Raw genomic sequence first — 27,532 nt, forward strand, 5'->3', positions numbered from 1 at the left:
ACAAATCAGTTTGTGTCTGTCCTGTCTCTTCCTCCCCTGTAACATTCCCCAGCTGCACACCAATTCAGTGTCTTCTTGTACTTTATTGTGATATAAACACACTCCTCACTCCCTATGTAGACATGTCTTCTGTTGTAAGGTCTAAAAGGCATTGGTGGCCTCTCAGTCTGTGGCTACAGAAGTTGTATGCATTCAAATAGGATCTGTTCTAATAGCTGTGAACACGTTATTAACTTCATGTCTTTGGGTGGGCATGTCTGGACATCTTTTGAACAGCAGGGACATTCAGATAAACTTAAGGGCTACGTGATTACTTCTGTTGGTGCTTTTACTTGCAGAGACTACCAAGAGCAATGTCCATCTGCCCAGGAGGTAACGACTATAGTGAACACGTACTTGTCTGAAAAGGAAAACCTGGACAATTCTCTACCTAGATCTGTCATCATTGGTCCCTTCAGTGTCAGAGTAGAAGGCGTTAAGCAAAACTTGTCCAAAAAGTACAATGCACTTGCCACTGCCATGTTGGACTTACTGGCTGAAAACCTCCATGCAAGGGTGAAGAATGTAAGTCACCTGGTTTAATCTGTTGCCTGTCAGTGTCTTGTCCATCTGCTTTTGAAATTGCTGTGGTTGTGAGATGGCCAAAAGGCAGCAACTGAGCCCATATTAATGGGAAAGATTATGTTGGAGTTATTTGTTAATAAATAAAGAAATCAGGAGGAGAGATGCACAGACTCAACCAAAAGATGATTTATGTGCCTGACAAAAATCTTTTGAGATGTAAGTCCCCTGCCATCTTATAGGAATGTGTCTGTGGATTGAGAACCTCCACCTAATGGGAGGCTGGAATATCCTCCTAGTTGCTCTGAAGATGACTGAAATACAGACAGTTATTGCTTCCAGTTCTCAGTGAGATGAGGCTTGCTAGCCCCATGCTGAAGCTGCACACCTGATGGTCTTTTTGCTTCGTCCTCCTGCAGATCTGCGATGCATACAGAGCTGTCAGCTCGAGGATACGTGAGGCACCAAACAATATTGAGGAGCTGACTGAGCTGCGGGAGTGGATGAAGGCAGTCCCTGAGCAGCTGGCTGTGCAGGAGGTAGGGCATGCTCTTCCCATGGGCACCAAGGGCAGTGGGGAGAAAACTTGTTAGTGCAATGTTTGGTGTCTCAAGCAAAAATCCATTGTTTTAAACTTACTTGTCTATGTATGCAAGGCCATATGATTCCTAGCTATCAGAATTGTATTTTCAAATATGTATAACACTAAAAAACACTGAAAATTAATGCTGTTTTCAAGAAAGTGTTTCTGCTACCAAATGCTTATAGTGCTTAACTAATTTCTTCTAATAGGACACCTTAGTGCTGAGTTACCCCAAAGCAGTTTGCTGAGTAGGTCTCTTTCCAGTTGTGCACGATAAACAAATGCAGCAAGCTGTAAGCTGACTTGTGCATGCCAAAGGAACAACCTGGAGGGTAACCCAAAGCTGGAGGGTAACCCAAAGCTGGAGGGTAACCCAAAGCTGGAGGATAACCCAAAGCACTCCACTTCTGACCAGCACGTTTCACTCATGTAGAACAGAGAGAGATACGGTGGCTTGATCATTAGTGTAAGGAGAGCTTGGAAATTCATTTCCACTGTTCACACAACAGAGAAGCAGCCTTCCATCCCATTAAGCTTGTGTGACTAAGGCCCTCCAAAGGCACCTCATGAAAATGGTGTTGGGATTAATGTGTTCTAAAGGTGTCTTTTTTGGTCTGTTTCTCTCACCATGTGCAGGAACTGATTTGTGAAGTCATGGAGGATTACAAAGTCATGGAGGAATTCCTTTACAATCTCACAGAGGAAGATTTCAATGACAAGTGAGCACGAGTGTCATTCCTCCCACTGTCAAAGTGGGACACTTTGCAGCAATTGCTACTCCCAGTGCTTCAGGGTCTATGTGTCTATCAAAAGCTCCAGCAGAACCTTTAAGTGCCACTCTGCTATATGAGCACTGAATTCTTGAAATGGAGCTTACAGAGAAGCATGGACTCATGCTGCCTTCAGGCCTGGACCAAGGCAAACTGGTAGTTATTAACCTGTTTAAACATATTAAAGCTCTTCTATCTTGGTTTTTCGGAGACCTTTGCACAGTGCAGAAAAAAACTTAACAGCCCACAACCAAAAACCCACAGAAACTCCACAGAGAAGCAGCTCAGCTCTAGGACAGCTCAGCACAGATGCGTTGGGTCTACTGGCCAAACCTGGCACATGCAGCATTAGTAGGTGGTGGCTGCATCCCCAGGAGCTTGGCAGGTCCATGGCCTTGAGTATAATGCTGCAGAGCTTGCATCTGGTGTTGCACAAGCTCACGAGTCCAAATGGAGTAATAGTGAGCAATGGCTAAGTAAGAACCAAGAAACATGCCTTAGAATAAGCAGCCACATTGGACAGCCTCTCCTACATCTGCATCATGCTTCCTGGAGCACTCTGCAAACGCCAGGGCTTCACTGTATCTGGGTTATCCTGGTCTCTCACTTCCCTGCTTAACAGGAAACTGGTTTTATCAGTAGTCCTGAAAAGCTAAAATCCAAAACTCTCAGCCCACTTGTTCCAGTTCTTTGTGAACACAGTCAAAGAAAGACATTCCCTCTGGATGCCTACTGTTGTTTTGCTGTCTTCCTGCTTTTCAGCAAGATTACTAGATTTGTACCTCTTAAAAAGACCCTCCACCTCTCTTGAGAGTTCTCACATTCAATAGCCTAGTCATAAGGGCTACATAGAAACAAGAAACTGGGAAGATTTGTTTGTCAAAACCACATGAATTTCTGTTTTTGTAAAGCTTCCCTGTTTGGTTGGAGTTTGCTTTCTCATTCTGTTCTTTTCAGCGTTTCAAACATATGCTCAAAAAGCCTCTCTCTTTCTCTCATGGCATCATGTGAGTGCAGGTGGGCTGCAAGTTACTGGCCCCTGAAAATAGCTGTGCAGACGGAGGCTGTTCAGCTCCAACACGTGCAGGATGAAGAGAGATTCCGTGAAATCCAAGTAATGGATCACAACACGTTTGAAGAGAAACTGGAGGACATGAAGGTATTAAGCTCCTGACAGTAAACTGTCCAGAGATGGGGGGGGATTCAAACATCTTGTGTTTACCCATGGAAAACTTCAGATGAGATTTAAGTGATTTTAGGTCGATGTATTAATGGGCCCAAAATTATCCAAAAGAAACCTCTGCTTTTTATTGTAGTTGGACTTTCATTTAGGACTTTCTGTTTTAATTTATTTTTTAATACAATACTCTTCCTGGTGAAAAATCAGTGTTTCCTGCAAAAGTAATACACAATATTCTAATTCTTGGGCATTGCATGCACTTCTTTCTTCTTTCTTATGTACTCAGTTCCCTACAAAGCATCCTCCATGATGTGCTGCCATCAAGGGTGAAATAAGAGAAGTCAGGGAGCTCACCTTGCATGGAAGACCCTGAAACAGGGGCAGAGTTTTGGAAAAATCTTAACTTTGAATATAATGAGCACACCAGGAAGCTGAGATTTGCAGAACTCAGGTTCTCAACCCCACCTCACGCCTGCCTTTTCTCTTCCAGCTGACTGTAGGTGAATTTTCTGTCCAGGTGGACATCAGACAAGCTCATACTTTGGCTAACGAAGCAAGACTGGTCGGGAAGCAGCTGAAGGAGCTTCAGAATTTGGCCATTCTCTACAACAACCGGGAAAAAATCTTTGGGATGAAAGTTACTAATGTAAGTATTCCCGTACCTAGAGAATTCTAACCTGTATTGGGCCTCCTGGGTAGGTAGGTAGAGCAAGTAATAAGTCACAGTTGCTCCAGAAGAAATTCTTCATGCTCTTCTGGGTTTTCTGATGCTGACTAGGGACACTCCTTAATCCCATAGAGTGGCTGTGCTGCTCTATCACTCCGTGCTGAAGAAGAGCTGGTCCCAGATGAGTGTTCATGACCCTGATATCATAGAATCATAGAATGGCCTGGGTTGAAAAGGACCACAGTGATCATTTAGTTCCAACCCCCTGCTGTGTGCAGGGTTGCCAGCCACAAGACCAGGCTGCCCGGAGCCACATCCAGCCTGGCCTTGGATGGATCCAGGAACTATATTGCCCTTTCTATGAGAGATTTTGGGTGTATGTGCTCAGACTTGAGTGATGTTGATAAAGGAGTCAGAGAGGTGGGTCTCAATGCAGCAGATAATATGCATCGATTTCTGTAAGGCAGTTACTGCAGTTGTGTGGATGTAAATGACAGTGGTTGCATAGTGGTGAGCAGTGGTGGCAGGGCTCAGATGGTGACATGTTCTCCTACAGCAACAGTTTATATGGTTAGAAATACTCGTTTTTGCCTGTGGCTGTTCAGCTGTCAATGCGTCACTGTCACCCACATCCAACCCAGTCTGGCTGCAGAGCAGAAGTGAAGCTTACACAGTGCTTTCCTACTTCTCAGTCTGTGATTATTTCACTGTAAGGACCCAAATTCCCATATGTTCAAAAGGAAGTGCACTGTGTGCTTCTTCTGAGTGTACGTGGGCTGCCCATCAAGGCCTCTTCATTCACAACAGAGCATTTGTAAGGAAAGTTGGGGGGTTGCTTTCTATCCCAGGTGTGCTGCAGCCTGGCCATGTAATGCCCAACTTTGCTGGTTGCTCTTTGTTGGAATCTGTGTTGTGTTCCCAAGAGAAGACAGTCTGATGCATCCTCTTGAAAGGAGTAGATTTCTCATTGCTTGCTTGAGGTTCACAAAAGAATTGTGCCTTTTAAAGCCTTTTGACATGCTTTTTTTTCTTTCTGAAGTACAAGAAGCTATCCAGGATGGTGAAGGACTTCCAGCCATATTGTGATCTCTGGACTACGGTGTCAGACTGGCTGTACTGGTGTAAGAGCTGGATGGATGGTCCCCTCGTTGAAATTGAAGCTGAGCAGCTAGAAAAGAACGTCAATAGCTCTTTTAAGACAATGCAGAAGTGCGTGAGGCAGTTCAAAAACTCACCAGGTACCTGGACTGTGTGGGGAAAGGATGGTGGTGCACGTATTCATATGAGGAACATCACAGCATGCTCAGAACAGGGAACTGTAAGGATGTCACATGAGTGTGTGGTGTGTATTAGAGCCAGCTGAGAAACTGTTCATACAGCTTTTCTCTTTTTTTTTGTTCTTTTTTTTTCTGTAGGTATGATTCACATCTAGATGCTAGTTTTGCTGCTTCAAGTACTAGCTTGGCATAGAAACAACCACCCTCCGGATTACTTTTATACCTAATTCTCAAGACAGCACTGAGATAAGAGCCATCCTCTTATGCTGCAGTTTGTTTCACTCTGTACAAATTATTAAATATTATCTAGTTACTCATAAAGAATTAATATGCAGTCTGGTGGCTAATGAGAGGCCAGAGGCTCGTGGGTTTAAACCCTTAGTTAGGTCAGGCAGGAAAGAGATTTGAAGCTGGGTGCTGTTCTTTGGCCAATCTTATTTCTTCCATGGGCCAATTAATTTAATGGAAAGTCATAAAAGATCTTATTTAAAAAAATTAAATTGCAAGGACTGGAAATAATTTGTAGAATGCAGGAACTGTTTTTCTTCCTATGCAAATGTATATGAAATATAAATGATCTCATCCAGCCCTTGCAAGTCACATGAAGATCTTCTTATCATCACCCCTAGTAAAAGTGGAATTGAGTGTTCAGTCACAGCTTAACTTCCCATTCCTTGATGCTGGGAGATCCGTTGGTCATTCTTTGGAGCTAGTTCTAAAATCTACCAGATGGCTTAGATTGAAATATATTTTGCAGTGGGAAATTTTTGATTCATCCTTTTTAACTTGAACTCTCTCTTAAACAATGCCATGAATCAGCCCCAGTGGAGGAGGTGATGAGTGGATGCGTAACTATGAATCATTATGGTAAACAGAAATACTAAGAATACCTGCTCATATTCGTGGCAATATTCCCTTCCACCTGGTATAACGTGTGCTTTGGCCTTGAGCCTCCTTGCCTTTGCATACCACCAGCAGGGATGTGGGGTGCTCACATCCTCGCTGCCACTACGCAGCACTGCCACGCAGGGTGCAGTCAGAAAGAGGCATGTGTGGCAGCCAGAGCTCAAAAGGGAATCTTACGGTGAGCTCTGGGCTATGGCACACTTCTGCTTAGCATGGACTTGCTTCTAGCAGTTGTGAGGCTAATGGGCAGGCCTGCTTCTGGAAGCAGCTTGTATCCTTGCTTAGCAGCAGCACAGAGACAATCTTCAAGCCTGCATTTTTTCCATTGCTTTCTCTCCTGCTGCTTTTACCCTGTGTCTCCTGCCCATACCCTGTGTCTGCAAGCACCTCAGGCTTTAGGTAACTTTTGTAGGAAATTAAGGCCACTTCCTCACACGCTGTTACTGCTGATGGGTTTTCTTTCTGATTCTCTTCCTGAAAGCATGCCAGGGTGTGGCAGTGGAGTTCCGAGACAAGATTGAAGAGTTCCGACTCTACGTCCCCTTAATCCAAGGGCTGAACAATCCTGGTATGAAAAGGCGGCACTGGGAGATGCTGTCAGAAGATACGAACATGGATATCAAGCTAGAATCCGATCTGACGCTTCGTCGCTGTTTGGAGATGAACCTGCAGGACCATATTGAGAGTATTACCAAAGTGGCTGAGATAGCTGGCAAGGAATACGCTATTGAGAATGTGAGGAGAGAGGGATTTGTGTCCCAGTGTTTTTAGGGGTATTTCTGTTGGACTTCTGTTGAGCAGCCATTTGTTGCCTTGGTGGCACTCATGTGCTTCCAGAGCTTTATGTGCATTCTGCAGCACATCTCAGGAGTCCCTTAGAGATGGGAGCAACGGCCACCTGATTAAATTAGTGCACTGGATGTTATTTTGCTTTGCAAGGAACCCACAGTTGCAGCGTGACAGCACTACCTGATGGTTATGTTGATCCACTGGTTGGTTCCCTCACCTCAGCGTGAGATTGGTAACTGTTCAAGTTAAAATCATTTGATTGGCAGCGTTCTGCCTGCCAAAAGTCATGTCAGGAAGATTAGCTGTGACTAGAAATGGAGGTCGCAAATCCTTCCATGTGGTGAATGCGTGCAGGGAGGATTTGCTGGCTCTGGAGATTTGTAGGCTGGATAGTCTTCCAGTTTCAGTTCATCAGTGCTGATGTGATCTAAGGTGGTATTGGTTGAAAATCATTACTGTATGGCAGTTTTTGTACTCTGAGATCTCAGGTGAGTTCCCAGTGGATAGCTGCCCCTTCCACAAAGCCATCATAACCATTATCATTAACAGAAACTCTGCTGGCATCCTCTGTACATCCGAGTAGTATCGGTGATGCTCTGGATTCTGAAACTGCCTTCTCTCCAGATGTCCTTTTAGGACAGCATCAAGGCGTTGAGTCCATGGGCAAATGGATGCATTATCTACACAGCTGCAGTTTTCAGTGAAATCCAAGGGCAAAAATCTGTCAGCAGGCATTAGGAGAGACGTGGGAGATGCAATAACCATCACATAGGTTGTACCTGAGAATTAAATTTGTCCCTCTGTTCTAGGCACTCAACAAGATGGAGAGTGAATGGAGCTCTGTTTCATTTACTGTGTCGCTTTACAAAGACACGGGTACCTTTGTTCTGAAGAACACTGATGAAGCTTCTCAGCTCCTAGATGATCATATTGTCATGATTCAGAGCATGTCCTTCTCACCATTCAAAAAGCCTTTTGAGGACAGAATGAACACATGGGAAAATAAGCTGAAGATGACTCAGGTACTAGTCTCTTAGCTACATATATCTGAAGGCCAGCATCTAGCACGTGCTGCCATGCTTTAACATCGGCACTGTGGGGGGTTACACAGCTGTCAGGAAGATCATTTCTTGGGAGGCAGAAGTCTGGTTAAATCTCTCCGACTCTAAAAAAAGGAGACAAACTCAGTGCCTTATTCTGCAAACAGAAGTGATGAAATTTCAGCCCTTTTACTACCTTTGACAACACTTTTTGGTGGCATCTCTAATAACATTACACTAAGTGGACCTTACAGCTTCTTTACAAGCCATGTGCTAATCATGTTGAACTAAAGCCTGAGTGCTGTCCACACAAAACCATTTACGTATCACAGGATAGAATGCTGCTGTTCAGAACAAGATCTGGCAAACGATGCCTTCTGTGTCAGACCTGAGCCTGAATGTGCAGGATGCAGCAGGGCTCTACCAGCAGAACAGCATTTTGTTGCAGGGGAAAAATTTCTGTATAACTATCTTGCTGGAGAACTCTGTGTTTGATTTACAGCAGCATTGTTGCTTGTTCTTCATAATTGCCTGTTTATTGGTGCTTACCATCTGGGTGAGCTTGGGCCATAGGCTGCTAGAGAGCTGATCTTGTCTCACAAGGATACAGAAATGCTACTGTAAGCCCTAAGGCAGAAGGTGATGTGGGGAAATGCAGTTATTTACTGCGTAGTTTTGACTGTGACATTTTGTTTGCACCCTGCCTTTCCTACTTCTTCCTTAGGTTTCGCTCATTCCTGTCTGTAAAGGCTCATGAATCCTCTCCTGGGATGTGGCTTAGCAGGGTTAGCTGATGGGGTATGGCAAGCACAGCTGTCTGCATTATGAGGAAACCACTTCTTGCTCGGTCAAGTGACTGCATGTGTGCAGGGAATGATAGAAGACAGGTTCCTGTAAGCAAGGCTGGTTTCCTCTGGCAGGCAGAAAGGCAGTCAGACACACCGCTCTGTGGGCTTAGGCAGGTTCCCCACACCTTCCAGTCTTCCTGCAAATGCACGACAAACAGGGTTAACTCTGTGATGTCTACCTTAAATGATTGACTTTTCATTCGTTCTCTTAATTTGGAGAAGATTGTTTGAAGATCTATTTGTGGATTGTTCTGTAGGCAAGGCTTTAGCTAGTTTATGTGAGACAGGGGAGAGGATGTGACAGAACTGCACAGTCTGAGGTGTTTTATTTGTCATTCTTTTTGCCCAAAAAAGCTCTTTTCACAAAATGAATTCCCAGCTCATTTTACAAAAGCAGTATCTGCTGTGAAATACAGAAACACGAGCCACAAAAATTTGACCTGGCACCACAAAGCCCCTTTGAGATCAAGTGTCAACTTAGACGTAGATCCATTCCACCTCCATTAAACTCATAAGTGCTGATTCTGATGCCTGCTGACAGCAGTTAGCAATAGAAGTGTTTGTATAATTTTATTGTTTATTTTCTGGGGAGAAGGACCTTCCAGTTCCTGGCTCTGCAATTTACACTGTGGTAGGTTTAGGTGCAGCATCTTTTTTGTTTTATTCATTCATTTCTTAGCACGTTTTGTTGCCCAGTTTTGATTGCTTTAGTCAAACAGGTTCATGGAGAGTTGTCCTGTCCTTCCCACCAGGATGTCCTTGAGGAATGGTTGAACTGCCAGTGCTCTTGGCTCTATCTGGAGCCCATCTTTAGGTCAGAAGACATCAAAAGACAGCTGCCAGTGGAAAGTGAGCGCTTTCAGATGATGGATACAGACTGGAGGATCATCATGAAGAACGCTAATGAAAATCCTGAAGTGAGTGCCTTGATAAATCGCAGTTATCCCAAATTCCTTGGAGCTGTATCACACAAGAGTGTGATACAATTTGCTTTGCAATGATCTGGGCATGATCAGTGCTGTATAAACAGTAAGACCTTGCCCAGATCAGTGTGCTAGATTTCTTCTCTTGGACCGTGAGCTTTCCTTCTGCTAAGTCCACAGAGTCATTCTCTGTGAAGTCTTGCATCAGTCTGCTGTCTCTCTCATGGTGTCTTCCCTAGCACAAAGACTGTCCAACAACTCTTGTAACCAGCTCCAACTCTAACCACAACACACCTCCCTCAATTCTTCCTCAAGGCTGAATCTGTAAGGTGGTTTAGGGTCATTGGTTTCTGTGTCCCAATCCAAGTGCTCTGCACTCCTCTGCTTTCCAATTCCCAGGACTCCATCACCACTTGTCTTCCTTATTACAAATGTTAGTATTTAAAGGAATCCAGACATATATTTGTCATATTCATAAGTACTATTTCCCCTCCTTGCCCACAAAGCTCACACCTCTGCAGATCCTTGTGAAAGCTCTCTTGTGAATGAATCATTTTGATCCTATCCACTGGGCAGCTCAACTATCTCCAGTGCCTTATGCCCACATGCTCAGAATACTGACGTTTCCTGTGTCCCTGCTCTGCTTATAGGTGATGTCTTTGTGCCCTGATCCTGTGCTGCTAGAAAACCTGCAAAAGTGTAACAAATTACTGGAGCTCGTGCAGAAAGGGCTGAGTGAATACCTGGAGACCAAGAGAGGTGCTTTTCCCAGGTAACCTCAGATTTCAGTGGGCTGGATCACACTTTCTGGTTCAGAACATATGAAAGGAGTGGTTCACTCCAGTTAACTGTGCCAAGAAAGAGCACAGCAAAAAAATGTAAGCTTATGATATTGTCATGAGAGTGCAAACATCGAGAAAGGCTGTGCCTTTCAATGCTGCCATCTGATGGGGAGAATACAGGCAGGCACAGAAGTTGTAAGTGAAGGGCAGTCCGGTTGCATAGTGTGTATCTGTGCCTTTCCATTGGGACTGGTCTGTAAAGGATGGCAGGAAGCAAAACAACCTCCATGTAACTGCCCCTTATTCCTGAGGGAATGCTGCTATTCTTTGAAAGCTGCTTTTCATGAATGTAATTGATTAATGAAGAAGTAGAGAGAGGTAGATGGCTAGACCATGGCTGGCACTTCTACACAAATACAAAGAGATCGATGAGCAGTCAAAAATGAGGCTTGTTCCTCCTCTTGCCAGGACTCCATCCATGATGCTGTGTTAAAAAGAATCTCTTCCACAGCTCAATCTTTGTTTTCAGGTTCTACTTCCTTTCGGATGATGAGCTGCTGGAAATACTGTCCCAGACAAAAGACCCCACTGCTGTACAGCCTCACCTTCGGAAATGCTTTGAGAACATTGCAAGGGTAAGCAAAGCAAGCACTTAGAGGTTTGGCCCACCTCTGGGGAGCTCATGTCATGGGAACTTAGGGGCGTTCTGAGATCTGGGGGAGTTTTCATATTCTGCTGTATGGAAACGTATCTCCTGTAAGCACTGCAAGATGCAAACAGCCACCAGGAGAACGCAGCAAGTTGGCTCTTTCAGGCAGCTTCCCTCTTCCATGAGGGATAAAAGCCTTGAGTTCGTTCTGCCCTTTTCTGAACAGCATTAAGAAAAGAGGTGGGGTGGATAAGTCACTCAGTCTGCAAAGCATAAAAATACATCTCCAGCAGAACAGTTCTCCACAGTTAACTGGCTGCTCTGGAGAGGGATCCGAGCAACCTCACTTCAGACATTTCAGAGCCAGACATGTGCCTGAGAACTGGATGCACGTGATTTGCTTTTAGACAACGGGGGAAGACAGGCATCTGCAAAAGACAGCTTACTGGAATGTTTCTTAGATGACCAACTAAGGAGGAGTGGATGCTCCTGAAAATACCTGTCTGTCTCACCATGGAGGCTGGGAGCAATAGAGTAGCAGAATGATTTGGGTTTGGATTTGTGTTGGATCTTTGCACCCGCAGACAAGCGACATCTTTCACTAGATCATCTTGTCCAGTAGCCTAATTGCTAAATAGCTCAGTCGTAACTCTCTACTCACAGACACCTGGTGAGGGTGGTATCCCCTGCTTACAGACAGCCTCAGGAGGGAGTAAACAAGGCTAAATTGAACTGAGTTTCTGCTTTCATCCTGATTTAGGGGCTGGGTGGGGTTAACCCTGCTATTTTCCTCTTTATTATTCCTAATTGACTTCAGACTCCACGCTAGACACAGTTCACGCCACTGCAATACTCAGACATGGAAACCAATCTCCTAGTCATTAGCTTGGGAAAATAGAAAGGAAATTGAACTGGAAACCTGATGCAAAGCCATTGGAATAAATAAGGGGGCTGTCAGTGATATGCTGGGGCAGCAGAGAAGCTGTTAAAATTTTACTTTTAAAACCAGGCACTCTGACCTCAAGGAAAACAACCTGAATCTACAGAATTGAACAAGAATCAAGGGTTTGAATTCCAGACAGGCTGAGAAATGTTCATCCCACCTATAATTCGATTTGCTTCACCTGAACAAAACCTGTGATGTGAATCTCCTATTTTTGTGTGATCACCCTCCTATTTTTTTTGAGGAGGTTGTCTTGCACATCTGTGACACTTTGTTATTCCCAGCCAAGTTGGGCACCACATTTATAGTGAGCATTCTATGCTATATCCTGACTGGATCACTCGTTCAGTGGCTGGAAGAATAGAAAATTGCCATTCACGTCTCCTGTTGTGTTTCCTACATTAGCTGCAGTTCCAGGAGGATCTGCAGATCACACACATGTATTCTGCTGAAGGAGAAGAGGTGAAGCTGTTTGCTGCCATTTATCCCACTGACGATGTGGAGGACTGGCTGCTGGAAGTTGAGAAATCCATGAAGGCCAGCGTGCGGGACAACATAGAAAGATCAGTTGGTGTTTATCCAGAGGTGAGAGTTTTATCACAGACTTGCAGTTCTGTGGTGGCTTGGTCCTAGGCTTACCACAGAAACCACCAGTGATGGGGCTAATGAATTGATGATATTCTACCAGTTGTTAAATACAACCTGCAGAAGGCATAGTTCAGCAAACAGTGCACGGTCCAGAGGATGCAAGCTCTGCACACTGATTTGACGACTACAAAATACCTCCCTGTATCACAGAACAGCCCTCTGAATCCATTTCTATTCCTCTCTTCTTTCGTAGAAGGATACTCTCTTAGAAGGTCTTCACCAGCACTCATGTTTCACACACTGTGCTGAGGGCCAGTAAAGGCAACAGTCAGTGATCACAGGGAGTGCGTCTTGGTTCTGTGTAAAAGCTATGCTGGTAGAAAATAAGAAATAAAAAGTAAATAAATAAGGAAGTCTCTTAAATAATAACTCAGTTCTTATTTGTTAATGATGCATCTCACAGTAGGAAATGAGTCATTCTTACTGTCATTTATTTTCTTGTTTTCGAGACACCTCGTACTACGTGGGTCTTGCAATGGCCTGGACAGGTGACCATTGTTGGCTGTCAGATTTTCTGGACAAAGGAGGTGTCTGAAGCTCTGCAATCAGGAGATTTGTCCAGCAGGCTTTTCCCACAGCTGAGTGCTCAGGTAGGAAAATGAAGGTAAAGGCAAGATCTTGTCAGAACTGAACTCGGTCATCAGATAGCTTGTGAATACAGGCAGGACAATCTGCTATAGCAGAAACACTGACATACTGCACCATCAGAATTCCAAGGGTTGTGCTTTTGTCTCTTAACATGAACCACCACGTGTCTACTACCTGAAATCAGCTCCCAAAACCTGGTTGGCTCCATGTATGTCGCTACAGGGTGTTGTTTGGAAATGCACTCCTGCATGGTATGGTTCAAGAAATAAGTAACAGGTTGCCATCATCTTAATGATTAGGACGTTTGTTGTCATAAATCTCAAATAATGCGAGGACTGCTAATAGTATCACTGCAAACTCCTGCAGCTTCCTCCAGAGGGGAGCAGAGGGGCAGTGCTGATCTCCTCTCTCTGGTGACAGTGACAGGACATGAGGGGAACGTCTTGGAGCTGTGTCAGGAGAGGGTCAGGCTGGGTGTTAGAAAAAGGTTCTTTACCAGAGGGAAGCAGGCATGGAACAGGCTCCCCAGGGCAGTGGTCACAGCCCCAGGCTGCTGGAGTTTAAAGAGCACTTGCAAAAATAAGGTTTGAATTCTGAATGGTCCTATGTGGAGTCAGAAGTTGGACATGATGACCTTTTGGGGTCCATTCCAACTTGAGATACTCTGAAGTGATTCTCTGAAGCTCCATGGCAAGTCAGCCCTGAGGCAGCCCTGAGCAGTATTTGCTTCCTGAACATTCGCCTCTCTGACAAGAAAGAGGCAGAAACTGCTGGTACACAGCCTGTGGTCTGTACTTAGCAGGCAGTAAGGTTGATTGCATCGTGTTAGTACTCCTGGGTTGTTGGGGTATGGATTGTTCCACAGTATTTTCCTTACCCAGCTGGCTGATTTGGTTGCTGTGGTCCGTGGCAAACTGTCGAAGATGCAGCGAGCAGTGATGTCAGCTCTCATTGTGATTGAGGTCCATGCCAAGGATGTTGCAGCAAAGCTGATCGAGGAGAACGTGACGAGCGTGAATGATTTCGAGTGGATCTCCCAGCTCAGGTAGAGAGCTCAGCTGTCGAACCTCACCTGGTCTCCCTGGCCAGTCTTTATTCTCTTCTCCCATCAGCCACGTCTGGGACAAATGGGAACAAGAGTTTGCATGATCTGTAAGCAGTATTTGTGAGGCACCTCTAACATCCCTGTGAAAAGTGGGACTCCAGTCTCCTGTAGATGCCAGTTCTAAGGCATCTGAGACAGACTTAGACACTTCAGCAATAGAGACTGTGCTGTACCACAGAGTCTCAAATGCCTCAGTGTAAAAGGGCTTGCTTCTGCCTGAGTAGGAGTGCAGTGCTTGATAGAAAGCCTCATTTCAGGTCCTGTGAAAGCTCTGAACATCCCGCTGTGTTACCTTATCTTCTCTAAAGGCAAATCATGACATGCAGGTCTCTGAACCCGCAGGCTGTAATTCTATGAGCTGATGTATTGTCTGCCAGAAGCCTTATATCCTTCTGGTGTTGTGTTCACTCATCACTAGATCCTACTGGACCAAGGGGGACCTGTACATCAGAGCAGTCAATGCTGAATTTGTGTATGGCTATGAGTATCTTGGGAACACTGGCCGCCTGGTTATCACACCCCTCACTGACAGGTAAGGAAATTGGGTTTTGGGTAGTAAATGTACCTTCTTTTTCTGGAGGAACAAGCCTCGGGAGAGCTTAAACCAAGAATCTGAATGTGTCAGGCTTGGTTCTTAATGTATGTAAATAGAAATCGTTTGTGCAGTAATTGTCTCTGTGAGATAGAACACCTTGGCATTGGTCCCACTGTGTTCCTAGTGATCAGTGCTCACACCGATTTGCTTACTTTCTTTTGGTTCTTAATGCAGCACTCTGGCTCGTCTAAAATGCCCTCCTGATAGCTAAGGAGCTCTTCTGCAAACCACTATAAAAAGGATATCTAATACTCTGGAATATGCAGCAGTAATAATAGTTACACCCTTTTGTAACTGTCCTTTTTCTGGGGAGTGAATTTATAGCCAGTGGCAGGAGGATTTATCCATGCAGGCCCTCATGAATACTAATCAAGGCCACATAGCTAACTCCTTCACAAAGCGCTGCATATCTAAGCAGCTCTGCAGAAAAATAAATGATGGATTCCTGCCTGTCTCCATCTGGAGAGCTCGTTTCTCCTTTTCCTGAAGCCAGTAGTAGAAATACTTCTCGTTATCTGGTCTCATTTTTGTTACAGATGTTACCTGACGCTTACAGGAGCTTTGCACCTGAAATTTGGAGGAGCACCTGCGGGACCAGCAGGAACAGGCAAAACAGAAACAACGAAAGAGCTGGGGAAGGCACTAGCCATCCAAACTGTAGTGTTCAACTGCTCTGACCAGCTTGACTTCATGGCAATGGGGAAGTTTTTCAAGGGACTGGCCAGGTACAACACTGCGTGTCATCGCCCACGAGAGGGTAGGGATGCTGGTTGCTGGATATAGGTGGGTATTTTTCATAACAGCCCCAAAGAACCAGCAAAGCCACACGAAGAAGGTTGCTGCGTTCCAGCATGAGCAAAGTTACAAAACTGCCAGAATAGGTGGACAGTTGAGCCAATTAAAACAATAAAAATGAAAGGAAATCCTCTTCATTTAAGGCGGAATTAAAATGCTTTGCACCAGCCCTCTATTAGACACCTGTGCAAATGTTTCCAGCTCTTGCTTTTGTTCTAATATTGTTCACGTTGGACTGAGATTCAGCCCAGAGGCAGCTTAATGTTAAGGAGAGCTTGCTGGGTGTATCTGAAATTGAGTATCCAAGAGAGATTGCTTTAAACCCTGAGGAATGCTCTCAGAAAAGCTTTCCTCTTCTCTGTGTATCAAACAGAGCTGGTCCAATTAGTCTGTTGCATGCTGGTGAATCTGAATTAGTTACTCTAACAAATGCTGACACTCTTTTCTCAGATGTTTTATTTGTAAGAAATTATTTTTTAAACCACGCTTTGTGGGCAGATTACCCACCTATAATGCCTTCCAGCTTTATACATAGCTTTCCAAGCTTTGAAAAATGGCCTTGACCTGGGATGCATAGTTGGGGTGATGGACTATGGCTCCTGCTCCTGTTCACTGTGACGCTGGGATGTTGGGTCCATTCCTTGTTCCCCAGTATGTGACTTTATGATTTCTAAGCCTAGCTAAACCTGCAGCAGTGTGTTTGCTCCTGTTTGACGTTCCTTACTCCCCTCTTATTTCTCTTCTTGCTCAGCTCTGGTGCGTGGGCTTGCTTTGATGAGTTCAACCGCATTGATATCGAGGTGCTGTCTGTGGTGGCCCAGCAGATCACAACCATTCAGAAAGCACAGCAGCAGAGAGTAAGTAACAAGCATGGGGATGCAAAGGCAGACAGCTGTCTTTGCATGCACTGTCACAAAGGAGACCAGTACAGGTGCAGCTCAGAGAGGTACAAATAATACCCCACCTGTGGCACGTTGTGTCAGATTATTGTGTTCACTGTAGGTGAGTTTTATAACCTCACCTTAGCCTTCACTGCCACTATTGCCCACACTCAAAGTCTCAGCTTGAGATGCTGTGCCAGCAGACTTCAGTGTGGGAGACACTGAGCTGATAAAAATTGGAGCTGTGATACAAGGCAGCCACCCTCTGCTGTGAGTTGCTCAGCACCACATTTATGATCCAAGCTTTTGTGGGTTCATGAAACCCAATGTGCACAGAAAAAAAATGCATGTTCATGGGCTCACAGTTGCAATGTAAGATGAATTGTTGGCTTTACATGGAGACTCAGCTGTCAGCCATCTGGCAGCCAGCCTCTGCTTTGCTCCTCTGGAGACTCACAGGGGTTAAGACCTGAATCTGTTTGACTTTGACTCGGAATTAGAAACCTGCTGTCTGTGAATTCTTCTGCACTGCTTTATCACCTATCTGAAATTACTGAAATTACACGGATCTAAAAGGATTTCAGTTTCTTTTTGCCCTCTCCTACCACAGATTAATTCAGGTCCAAACTCTCCTGCAGAAAGAAAAATACTGAAAAGGTGTTGTGTGTTTATAGCTGGAGGAGCAGAACTCTGTTCAAAAAAACAAAAAAGTGTGCTATCAGTAAACCTTCTATGAGCCTGATTTCTTAAACAGAGAGAAATCCTGCTGGTAAGAGTGGATTCCTGCAGTGGGACCACATTGCATCACTACAGCTGGGTGCAGCTGCGCATGGCTGTGCTTCATAAGTTAACTCCTGAAAGCCACTGTTTGCCACGCCAAAGGTTCAGCTGCCTTTTTGTAAGTCAGGCTTTGAGACGGATGACAGTTTTTATTTCCTAGGTGGATCGCTTCGTGTTTGAAGGAAAGGAGATCCCCCTGGTCCCATCCTGCGCAGTGTTCATCACAATGAACCCTGGATATGCAGGACGTACTGAATTACCAGATAACCTGAAGGTAATGAGAGTAGAGAGCACAGGCAGAAAGAAGAGACGTACCAGATGCTAACCAGGCCACCAGTGTGGTCATTGCAGAGTTTAGGAAATAACATTTTGGAAGGTTTCTGGGATGACTTTCAGCTTTGAGTGACATCTGTAAGCAGATGGTTCTCATCTTTCAGTCTGCAGGCACGCTATCCCAACAGGTGTCAGGTACACTCACGCTGTGCCCTCAGCACAGATCTGAGACACAAACTCAGCCTTTTCAATTTGCTGAAAGAAAGCAAGAAAAAAAAACAAACCTGTGCTTTATCTTGTGCTGGAACTGTACATTGTGATTGCAGGCTCTCTTCCGTCCGGTGGCGATGATGGTCCCAGATTACTCCATGATTGCTGAGATCTCACTCTATTCCTTTGGGTTTAATGAAGCTAAAGTCCTTGCAAAGAAGATCACCACAACGTTCAAACTATTGTCAGAGCAGCTCAGCACGCAGGTAGATGCTTTAATGTCCATGAATATGTTTTACAAGTGTGAGTTTTCTCAGTCTAGGCACAGAGTACCTCCCTATGAAGGAAAGTTGAAAGGGTTGGGCTTGTTTAGCTTGGAAAAAGAAAGCTTTGGGGAGGGCCTCACTGCAACCTCCCAGTTCTTGAAGGGAGCTTACAAGCAGGAGGGGGATCAACTTTTTACATGATTTGATAGTGAGAGGACATGGGCAATTGGCTTTAAACTGAGAAAGAGGAGATTTAGATAAGATGCTAGGAAGAAATTTTTTACGCTGAGAGGTGAGGCACTGTAGCAAGCTCCCAGAGAAGTTGTGGATGCCCCATCCTGAAGGGGCTTAAGGTTTAAGGCCAGGTTGATGGGGTCCTGGGCAACCTTAGCTCAACTCAGGGGGGCAGCCCTGCTCATGGCAGGGGACTGGAACTACTTGATCCTTTGTGTTTCCTCTAACCTAAACCATTCCATGATTTTATGATGATTTTTAGGTGATGCTCACGTATCCAATAACACTGTCTCCTCTGTGCCTCTTCTAGGACCACTATGACTTTGGAATGAGAGCTGTGAAGACTGTCATCTCAACAGCTGGCAACTTGAAAAAGGAAAATCCTACTATGGATGAGGTAAATATGCTCGTGCTTCACGCTGTCAGAGGCTTATGTCACCTTTTCTGCAGCCTCAGAGGAGAGGCAGGATCTTTCAAGTTACGAATTCTTAAATCTTTGCAGGATCTGATCTGCCTGCGGGCTATCAGGGATGCCAACATACCCAAATTTCTGCAGGATGACCTCAAGCTCTTCAGAGGTATAGTCTCCGACTTATTTCCCAAGATCAAAGAACAGCCTGTTGATTATGGCATCCTGGAAGAAGCCATTCGCAGAGCCTGCATCAAAAAGAGTCTGAAGGATGTTGATGGTGAGGAGGGAGGCTCTCCACAAGCACTCTCTCTGGGCCTTGTGCTTTTAGATCAGTGCTGTGCCCTAGGAAAGAAACAGGTGGTCCCAGACCCACTCTGCTTCACCTTCCTCTGCAGGTTTTGTGACTAAATGCATCCAGCTGTATGAAACCACTGTGGTTCGCCATGGCCTCATGTTGGTGGGGCCGACAGGCTCTGGGAAGACGAAGGTATGGTTGAAACTCTGTGACCTTGGCCCCAGCAAACTGTTGCTCATCTAATAGTGCAGAGGGTTAAACTTCACAGAAGGCTCACGCTGCAGCGTTTCCAGCCTCTCTCAGATAGAAACCAGGAGAGAAAGATGGTTTCATGCTGCCTTTTAGTACTGGCTCATACCCATGGGGAAGTACAATAGTGGCTTGCTCTTTGGAGTTGGGAGGTTAAGCTGAGGCTTATTGGCACCGCTGCAGATTTGTAAGGCTGAGCCGTACTTTGAGCCTGAACATCTGGACTCAGCAGCATGTGGCACCTCAAGATGCTTCTTCCAAAGGAGATGAAAGCTCCTCCCCGTGCTTCTAAAATCCCTCGTTTCTATGAGTACAGCTAGGCATCCTCTTGCTATGGCATTGTCTTTCCCTGTGTCTCCTTTCTCACTGCCCTTTAAATGCAGTTGCTGTGAGCACACGGCTTTGTTGTTATGGAGCCATGGCCGTTTATCCTCTTGCTCTCCTACTTCTGCAGTGTTATGAAGTCCTAGCAGCTGCAATGACGTCACTGCAAGGTCAGCCTGCAGCCAGTGGTGGGAATTACGAACCGGTCAGCTACTTTGTACTGAATCCCAAATCCATCACAATGGGCCAGCTTTATGGAGAGTTTAACTTATTAACGCACGAGTGGTAAAGTACAAAACCTGCTTTCCTTCCTTCCAGCTTGGATACCCTTATCTTCTGGTCTTGAGGGTCTTCTCTTCAAAGCTGAGAACTCTTTAGGATAGTGGCATAAAATCAAAAGCAATCAAGTTCTTATCCCTCACCGAGCTACAATAGCCAGTCATGACGATTTAAGCTGACATCTTTTATTGTGCACTTGGCCTGGCTGCCAACACATGCCCAGACAGTACAGCAGCTCAGCTGGCAGTATGAACTGCATAACAAGGAATAATTCAATTGCTTTGGAGCAAATTCCTCTGCTCTAAGATAAAGCAGCTTAAAAACTTGCTTTGCTTCTGAAGGAAAGTGATCTCTGTACTGCGCACTTGGATTGTTCTGTATGAATATGCTGGTTGCCTTCAATAATGCTGAGGGATGACTTCCAGGCACAAAGGAGCATTTCATTCCCAATGCCAAGGCGCCTGATTGTCTATCTCAATAGCCCAGTTGTCCTGCTACTGCTTGAGTTTCCATTTGTGGCTCACTTATCCAGAGGCTAAGGTGTGAGAAGCTGTGTTAATCTCCCCATGGCCCTGTCCCCCACCACTTAGCAACAAACTATTGAGCGTGTTCTATAAACCCAGGGATACTAAGTAGATATTAAACTCAGTGCCTCCAGGAAAAGTGCAAGCAAGAAAGCACTACTGATGCCAAGAACCAGAGCTTCCAAGCCTGGGCTCTCATGCATTTTTACTGACAGTCGTTCCATAGGATCTTCTAGTTAAGCCTGATGGTTTATTTGTGATGTAACTCTATCCAAGGGCAGCATACAGTCGCATCAACATGACAAGAAAAGTACGGCAACCACACGAAACACATTTGCAGGCATAAATCCATCTGTTTTAATCAGCTGAGCTTTAGAGCAGACTGTTTTCCCTTGATCTCAGTAAAATACCCTGGACTTCACTATCGCTGTATAAATATGTATTTAATAATGGGAGTGGAGTTTAGGGTCTGAGCAGACACTGCACTCCGGTTTTCTGTGTGCAGATGAAGTTCTTGCTGCCAGCAGCCAGCATTCCCTGTGTGTCTGCTCTCCTGTTTGCTAGCTCCTGCACCACCTGGATTCAGATACAGCTGATGATGGGAACTTCAGTCATAAGGAGGGTAGAGCTGGACTCTTTAGCCCGGTTTCATTCTCCTAACCCATAGTCGCCCAACCAGAGTGTTTGATTTAACAGCATAGCTGTCCCAAGACCACCTCTACACTTGATAGAAAATAAAATACACTTCCATAGAGCTGATAATTAGTGATATGGACTGGATACTTGCATGGGCTCTTCACTTTTCACTGAGGACAGAAGTGTTAAAGGTCAAGTTAAAACTTGACATTCTATGGTTAGATGCTGTGAAGTTCTGATCCTAATGGCCAAAGGTGCTGTCTCATTGTGCTAACTCAGACTGGATGCATCTCCATTAAAAAAAAAGACTGAGATAAGCTTTTCCATAGCTCATCAGTGAGTGAGGCCCAGATATGCTTCGGTGTATGGACTAAAGTAAGATTCTGGCTCTGTTGTTTTGTATGGTTGAAGCTTTGCCATGGACTTCTTCATGAACTCCATGGACGGAGTCAGGCTTTGCAAAAGTAAGATGGACCAAGCCTTTCCTCCCACTTTTCAGGACAGATGGAATCTTTTCCTCGCTCATCCGGCAGGGAGCTATGGCCACTGACACTAGCAAGAAGTGGTACATGTTTGATGGGCCAGTTGATGCTCTCTGGATTGAGAACATGAACACGGTGCTGGATGACAACAAGAAGCTGTGTCTCAGTTCGGGCGAAATCATCAAGATGACAGAGGTAATTCATCCCTCCTCCTTTTGCTGCCTTTTACTTTACACGTAATGTGTGTGATGGACTTGAACAGAAATTGATGTCTCAGCCCCCTTCCCTTAGCCTTACCCCTCCTGTGCCGCACAAGTAGCGACAAGAGGGGCCCTGCAACAAACAGGGCAGTTTCAACATCACCAAATGATGCTAAGAGATCCTTTCTTTTTTCCCCTTTGGAATTTCCAGAGTATGACCATGATGTTTGAAGTCCAGGATTTGGCTGTTGCATCCCCTGCCACAGTCTCCCGTTGTGGCATGGTTTACCTGGAACCCAGCATCTTGGGGCTGGAGCCCTTCACGGAATGTTGGCTGCAAAAACTCCCAGGTGTCATGCAGCCCTTCTCACAGCAGCTGGCATCTCTCTTCAGGAGGTTCCTCACGGTAACCTATCATGCTGTGACAGCCCTTCCGTGGATATTTGATTTTCTAATTGTCTTATGGACGCAGTCATTTCTGGTGCAGCTCCATTTCTTACAGTAGAGTTACTCCAGGGATAAAGTCATAAGTCTTGCTATTTCTGCTCTGCTCCTGAACTCAGAACTGCAAAGGAAAGCTCTGAACAGAGCAAACAACAGCAGTGATGTGAGCAGTGACTCAAATGCAGGCCCCGAAGGCTTCTTTCAGTTAGGAGGCAATCACGTGGTTTGACTTAATTCCCTCCACTCAGAATGGTGGTGTTTGTGACACATGGCAGCCCTCTCTGTTGTACCCTCCCTGCTAAATGTAGCCTGCAGGGAGGAAAAGAGAAACCAGAACCCCTAGAAGGTAAGCAAAGTTCAACGTGCTGGTTGGTGACACTGAGCTGTTCCTGCCTCTCCTTGCAGGAAGCCATTGGCTTTGTCCGGGGATCTGTGGAGGAGATAATTGCCTCAACAGATGGCAACCTCACGAGGAGCCTCCTCACGCTCTTGGAATGTTTGTTTCAGCCTTTTGTTCCTGCTGAGGTAAGACTTTTTGCTGCTATTACATGTGTGCACCTGTAACTCTTCAGGGCAGTAAGTCACGTATTGCGAGTGACTGGAATACAGGGTGTTGGCGAAGAAAGGTTACACCATCACCTATCTGCATGGCAGAAGGTAATCCAGCATCTTGTTAAAAGGATTATACTTTTCCCATTGAAAGAGCACAAGATAAGCTTTAGTCCTACCAGGCTGCAGAAAAGAGATTCACTTTTATTTACAGCTGTGGGAATTGGAGAATAAGTAGAAAGCAGAGATCAGAGCTGTGCAGCAAAACACTTCAGGTGGCAGATTCTTTGAGAATTAGAATTGAAGAAGCCTGGAAAGCTTTCAGATTAAAAACCAAGGATTAAATTCTTCTCTCAGCTCCCACTGAGTGACATTAGTTCAGGCAGGGGAGTGTCTCAGGTACATTAGTGAAACAGTGAGTTTTAATCCACAGAATACATCAAAAAGACCTGTGAAAAATAGTCTAGAAAAAGCTACACGTATTCTGAATAGAATTACAAGCAGGCTAGAAAGAGTCTGATTTTTGTTCACCTTAACCCTGCTTGAGAACTTTATTTCTGCTTTTCTGTGGTTTCCAGGGATTTAGGAAGGCTCCCCGGGAGGCTGCAGCTCATATCGGAGAGCTGATTGAGCCCTGGTTTGTATTTGCCTTGATCTGGAGTGTGGGTGCCACTGGAGATTCCCAAGGCCGTGTCGCCTTCAGCACGTGGCTGAGGGAGAAGATGGCAAAGGAAAAGGTGAGTAAAAGGAAAGCAGATCCTTTCTCAGTTGTAGAGGAAGTAGTGTTGAGGAGCGGGAGTCAGAGTTCTTTGAATGCCTGGAAGGTTTGTTTGGGCATGTTCTGAAATCTGGTTTACAAGGTCTTTCAATTTCAAAGGACCCTGGGCTGGGAGCCCCCGGCAGGAGCAGCATCCCCTTACTGAAGTCTTTCTGTAAGGCCAATCCACATGCAAATCCAGCCAGACCCACATGCAAACTCAGCTAAGCAGCAGCAAGGTTCACTGTGGCTTTATTCTCACAGATCCAGTTACTTTTCCCAGAAGAAGGACTGGTTTATGACTATCAACTAAATGCTGGACTGAGCAGCACTGAAGATGATCTCGATGAGGACGTCGTTTGGGAGGTAAAATAATTCACCTCCATCTCTAAGAGGAGAAATTTTAGGGAGGGACTGGGAAGCAAAACAGTTCTGTAAGATTTGGCAGAATCTTCTCATCAAAGATGAATAAGAAAAGCCTGTAAGAAACCAGTGAGAAAGCTTGAAGTAAAACCAAGCATTTCATTAAGGAGGGAAGATAGATTTTGCCCTCGGGGTTGTGAGGCAGATTTTTCAAACCTTAACTGTGATCTTCTACCAGTGCTCAGGAAAGTGAGAGGGCTTTAGAAATGCTCCTGCTGCAGGGAGGAGCTCAGATGTAGAGGTCTGTCTGCATTTAAAAGCAGTGCACGAAGTAAAAGAGCTGTGTGCAGCGAAGTATGGAGGAGGAGAGGGCACAGGTATGCCATCTTTTGCACAGCAGATAGTAGAGCAGTAGGGCATGCAAAGCCCATCTGACTAAACAGACACCAGTGGCAGTGAAAAATAAGGAATTCCTCTGATTTCAGGAAGGGGAAGCAAAGTACCAGAGCACTGTGTGTCAAGTGATTAGCAGAACTTGCCAGGGTCAGGGTCTGAGGGGATGCTGAGGAATGTGTTTTCTGTCAGTGCTGTGTAGCACATCCCTGGCAAAAGCACTGTCTCACTTGTATCCCTGGGACATTAGCTTGTGGCTTGATCCTAGCACAAGTCATCCATGTCCTGTATAATCTGAAACCTCAGTGTATCTCAGTGCAACAGAGGTGATGGCACCAAACATGAAGATAGGATCCCAGCAAAACCCTTTTCGGCCTTCTGCCATGTGGATGCTCACAGCATAAGCTAGCTTAGAACAGAATCCCACTTCTTGCAGATATCACAAATGCTTTGTCAGTCTCTGATTCCAGTTTTCAGAAGGAAAGGCAAACGTGCTGCTGCTGAGGCAATGATCTCTAACTCTGGGCTGCCTCCCTCCTGGAGGGAGCAAGTCAGCTTTGCACTACAGAAGGTAATGGGAAGCAGGACTAGACAGAGGGACTGGGAACCTGATGATCTGAGCTGCTACACAAGGAGCTGCGACGGGTGAAAGCAGATCAATGCAGATGTCCCCTCTAAATGCACTCCTACCTTTCAGGTGCGCTGGGAGAAGTGGCTGGACCCCACAGCAAAGTTCACCATGGTTCCTGATACCAACTACTGTGACATTATTGTGCCCACAGTGAACACAGTCCGAATGGCCCACCTGCTGGAGCTGTTGCTCATCAACTGTAAGCCAGTACGTGCCCACCCTTGTCTTTTTGATTTTATATTCAACGTTTTTCCTCTTCAACAGGGGGCACCTTTTCTTCTCCCAGCCCAATCAGAACCTGATGCTTTTAAATTAGTTCTCATTCTTATGGATCTGCATTTCTCTGCTCAGGAGCTGTGCCTAAGCAACAAGAGCTTTCCATTCACTCCCTAGACACCCTGACAAATGCACCAATTTCTAGATCTGCTCCCACCTAGGATGATGGCCCAATACTGTCCTTCATTACCTGTTTCTTTCCACTGCATTTCATACCTTTCTTGTTGGATTTCTTCTGTGCTGAGAGATATATTACCCTGAACCTCCTTCCTTAGTGAAAAAAACAAGCCTTCTCTCCTCTCTGGTCTTTTGAAAGCCTGAGAAGGGCAGGAACTTGCATTGCCTTCAGCAGGTACTGCTGGTTGTCCTTCTAGGTTCTTTGCATCGGTCCCACTGGCACAGGGAAGACTCTTACAATTACAGATAAGCTTTTGAAGAGCTTGCCTCTCAAATACGTCAGCCACTTCTTGACATTTTCTGCACACACCTCTGCCAACCAAACTCAGGATCTCATTGACAGCAAACTGGAGAAGAGGCAAGTTTCCTTTTGGTTTTTGCTCCCTGAGCTTAGTATTTCTATTAGCTTGACCATTTAGTTTCATCCCAGGAGACGAAGGGACGGAGGACACGTACATCTGTGGGTAAGAAGCTGGACAAACAGCGGATGTGAGCTAGGGCTGTGGGAGCCAGTTATAACTTGATGCAGTGGTAAGGATAAGGGAGGGTTTGTAAAAGATGCTCCAATCATAGTTATTCCAGAATTACTACGTTAAATTACACAAATGTTCTCAAACCTCCATATGGGGCCTTTATAAAAAGTAATGAAGGGGAGAAGACTGCTGCTCCAGAGAGGTTGTAGATGCTCCCACCCTGGAAGCACTCAACACCAGGCTGGATGGGGCTGTGAGCAGCAACCTGGTCTGGTGGGAGGTATCCCTGCCTACAGCAGGGGGGGTGGAACTACACCACCTTAAATATCCCTTCCAACCCAAACCATTCTGTGAATCTATGGTTCATTCTGTGATTCTATCCCCAATCCTACCCCCAGTCTCCACCCATAGTTAGCAGCCTCCCTTTTTCCTTTTCATACCTGTCAGTTTAAAATTTGTAACAGGTTCATGGCCTCAAGCTTTATTTTTACATGTACTCACGCATTTAATTGACACTGGATGTGAGTGTACAGAATTGTGCCTCAAACATCACACTAGATCTTTTCCATGCAAAGGCTCATATGTAAAGGGGTTTATGGGACATAAGTGTAAAGAAGCTGAAACTGCTGACCCAGGAAGCCACTGGAGGAAAAACTGCTTTTGAATTGAGTTAAGAGTGCCTCTGCAAGTCCCGTGTCCTTACTGAGCTCTGTCCCTACAGGAGGAAGGGTGTGTTTGGGCCTCCAGTCGGGCGGTACTTTGTCTTTTTTATTGATGACTTGAACATGCCCATGCTGGAGACGTTTGGTGCACAGCCACCCATCGAGCTGCTGCGGCAGTGGATGGACCACCAGGGCTGGTACGACAGGAAGCAGATCGGTACGACCCAGATCTTTGCCCAGTGCCCCTGGCAAGAGTTGGCCTGTTGATAGATACATGAACTTTCTGGGGAGATTTGTGGCCGGGGTGTTTTGGTTTCAGCTCAGCATTCGGTCCTGCTTTCACACTTCTCAAGGTACGTTTAAGAAGCTGGTGGATATTAATTTTGTCTGTGCCATGGGACCTCCTGGAGGGGGAAGGAATGCTGTTACTCCACGCTTGACACGTCATTTCAATTACCTGTCCTTCACGGAGATGGACGATGGCAGCAAGAAGACCATCTTCTCCAACATCCTTGGCAGTTGGATGGGTGAGTTCAGCAGACAACTGCCTCCTCCTCATAGTCAACCCAATGGGGGTATTATTATTAACAATTCAATATTGGTGATCTAATGGAAGTGTTAGACGGTGGAACTTGAATTAATCACTTGAAGGTATTCTTGAGAAACTGTTGTTTGAGCCTTAGCAAACAGAGAACTCATGTGCTGTTTAGTCTCTGGGCCAAACTATCCAACTTCAACTTTGGCTCTCACAGTTTGATAAAATGTCACGTAGCCTTTGCATTTTAATCAGAATTTTATTTGCAGTAGATGGTGCAGATATCCTTCACCTCCACAAGCAAAGCAGTAACTCATGTTTTTTGTCTTTGTTGCCTAGCTGGCCTCCTAGGAGAAAGAAGTTACAGAGATCCAGTGCGTAAGTAAGAGCAAAAAGATGCAAGAGACTGAACAGGCTGGTGGGCACAGCATGGAACAGTTTACCTGTGCCTTCAGCAGGCAGACACTTGCCCAGACAACAGCCTTCTGCAGAAGTAAGCCTTCTGTTACTCCCCATCTGTTGCAGTCTGTGGACAGCTGAGCAGGGAAGATCTGATCGTGGTGCTACAGCCACCCATG

General features: G+C 45.4%; 1 protein-coding gene across 1 annotated transcript in view; it reads left to right on the forward strand.

Annotated features, from left to right (window-relative positions):
- The window catches only part of DNAH1 (dynein axonemal heavy chain 1), a 73,444-nt gene that overhangs the window by 18,236 nt on the left and 27,676 nt on the right, over positions 1-27,532 (forward strand). The window contains exons 16-48 of the mRNA XM_048958008.1: positions 339-564; positions 981-1,100; positions 1,781-1,863; positions 2,932-3,073; positions 3,585-3,740; positions 4,801-4,999; positions 6,426-6,679; positions 7,543-7,755; positions 9,374-9,538; positions 10,195-10,316; positions 10,856-10,961; positions 12,324-12,503; positions 13,016-13,156; positions 14,036-14,199; positions 14,678-14,791; positions 15,391-15,579; positions 16,401-16,506; positions 17,471-17,584; positions 17,910-18,059; positions 18,604-18,690; positions 18,796-18,982; positions 19,101-19,192; positions 19,704-19,858; positions 21,512-21,689; positions 21,906-22,100; positions 22,544-22,663; positions 23,266-23,424; positions 23,709-23,810; positions 24,898-25,038; positions 25,482-25,642; positions 26,479-26,636; positions 26,773-26,946; positions 27,294-27,332. Of these exons, the coding sequence (XP_048813965.1) occupies positions 339-564; positions 981-1,100; positions 1,781-1,863; positions 2,932-3,073; positions 3,585-3,740; positions 4,801-4,999; positions 6,426-6,679; positions 7,543-7,755; positions 9,374-9,538; positions 10,195-10,316; positions 10,856-10,961; positions 12,324-12,503; positions 13,016-13,156; positions 14,036-14,199; positions 14,678-14,791; positions 15,391-15,579; positions 16,401-16,506; positions 17,471-17,584; positions 17,910-18,059; positions 18,604-18,690; positions 18,796-18,982; positions 19,101-19,192; positions 19,704-19,858; positions 21,512-21,689; positions 21,906-22,100; positions 22,544-22,663; positions 23,266-23,424; positions 23,709-23,810; positions 24,898-25,038; positions 25,482-25,642; positions 26,479-26,636; positions 26,773-26,946; positions 27,294-27,332 (4,892 nt within the window). The remainder of the gene's footprint in view (positions 1-338; positions 565-980; positions 1,101-1,780; positions 1,864-2,931; positions 3,074-3,584; positions 3,741-4,800; positions 5,000-6,425; positions 6,680-7,542; positions 7,756-9,373; positions 9,539-10,194; positions 10,317-10,855; positions 10,962-12,323; positions 12,504-13,015; positions 13,157-14,035; positions 14,200-14,677; positions 14,792-15,390; positions 15,580-16,400; positions 16,507-17,470; positions 17,585-17,909; positions 18,060-18,603; positions 18,691-18,795; positions 18,983-19,100; positions 19,193-19,703; positions 19,859-21,511; positions 21,690-21,905; positions 22,101-22,543; positions 22,664-23,265; positions 23,425-23,708; positions 23,811-24,897; positions 25,039-25,481; positions 25,643-26,478; positions 26,637-26,772; positions 26,947-27,293; positions 27,333-27,532) is intronic.

This window comes from Lagopus muta, chromosome 11, assembly GCF_023343835.1.
Source record: "Lagopus muta isolate bLagMut1 chromosome 11, bLagMut1 primary, whole genome shotgun sequence".
Classification (NCBI taxonomy): Eukaryota; Metazoa; Chordata; class Aves; order Galliformes; family Phasianidae; genus Lagopus; species Lagopus muta.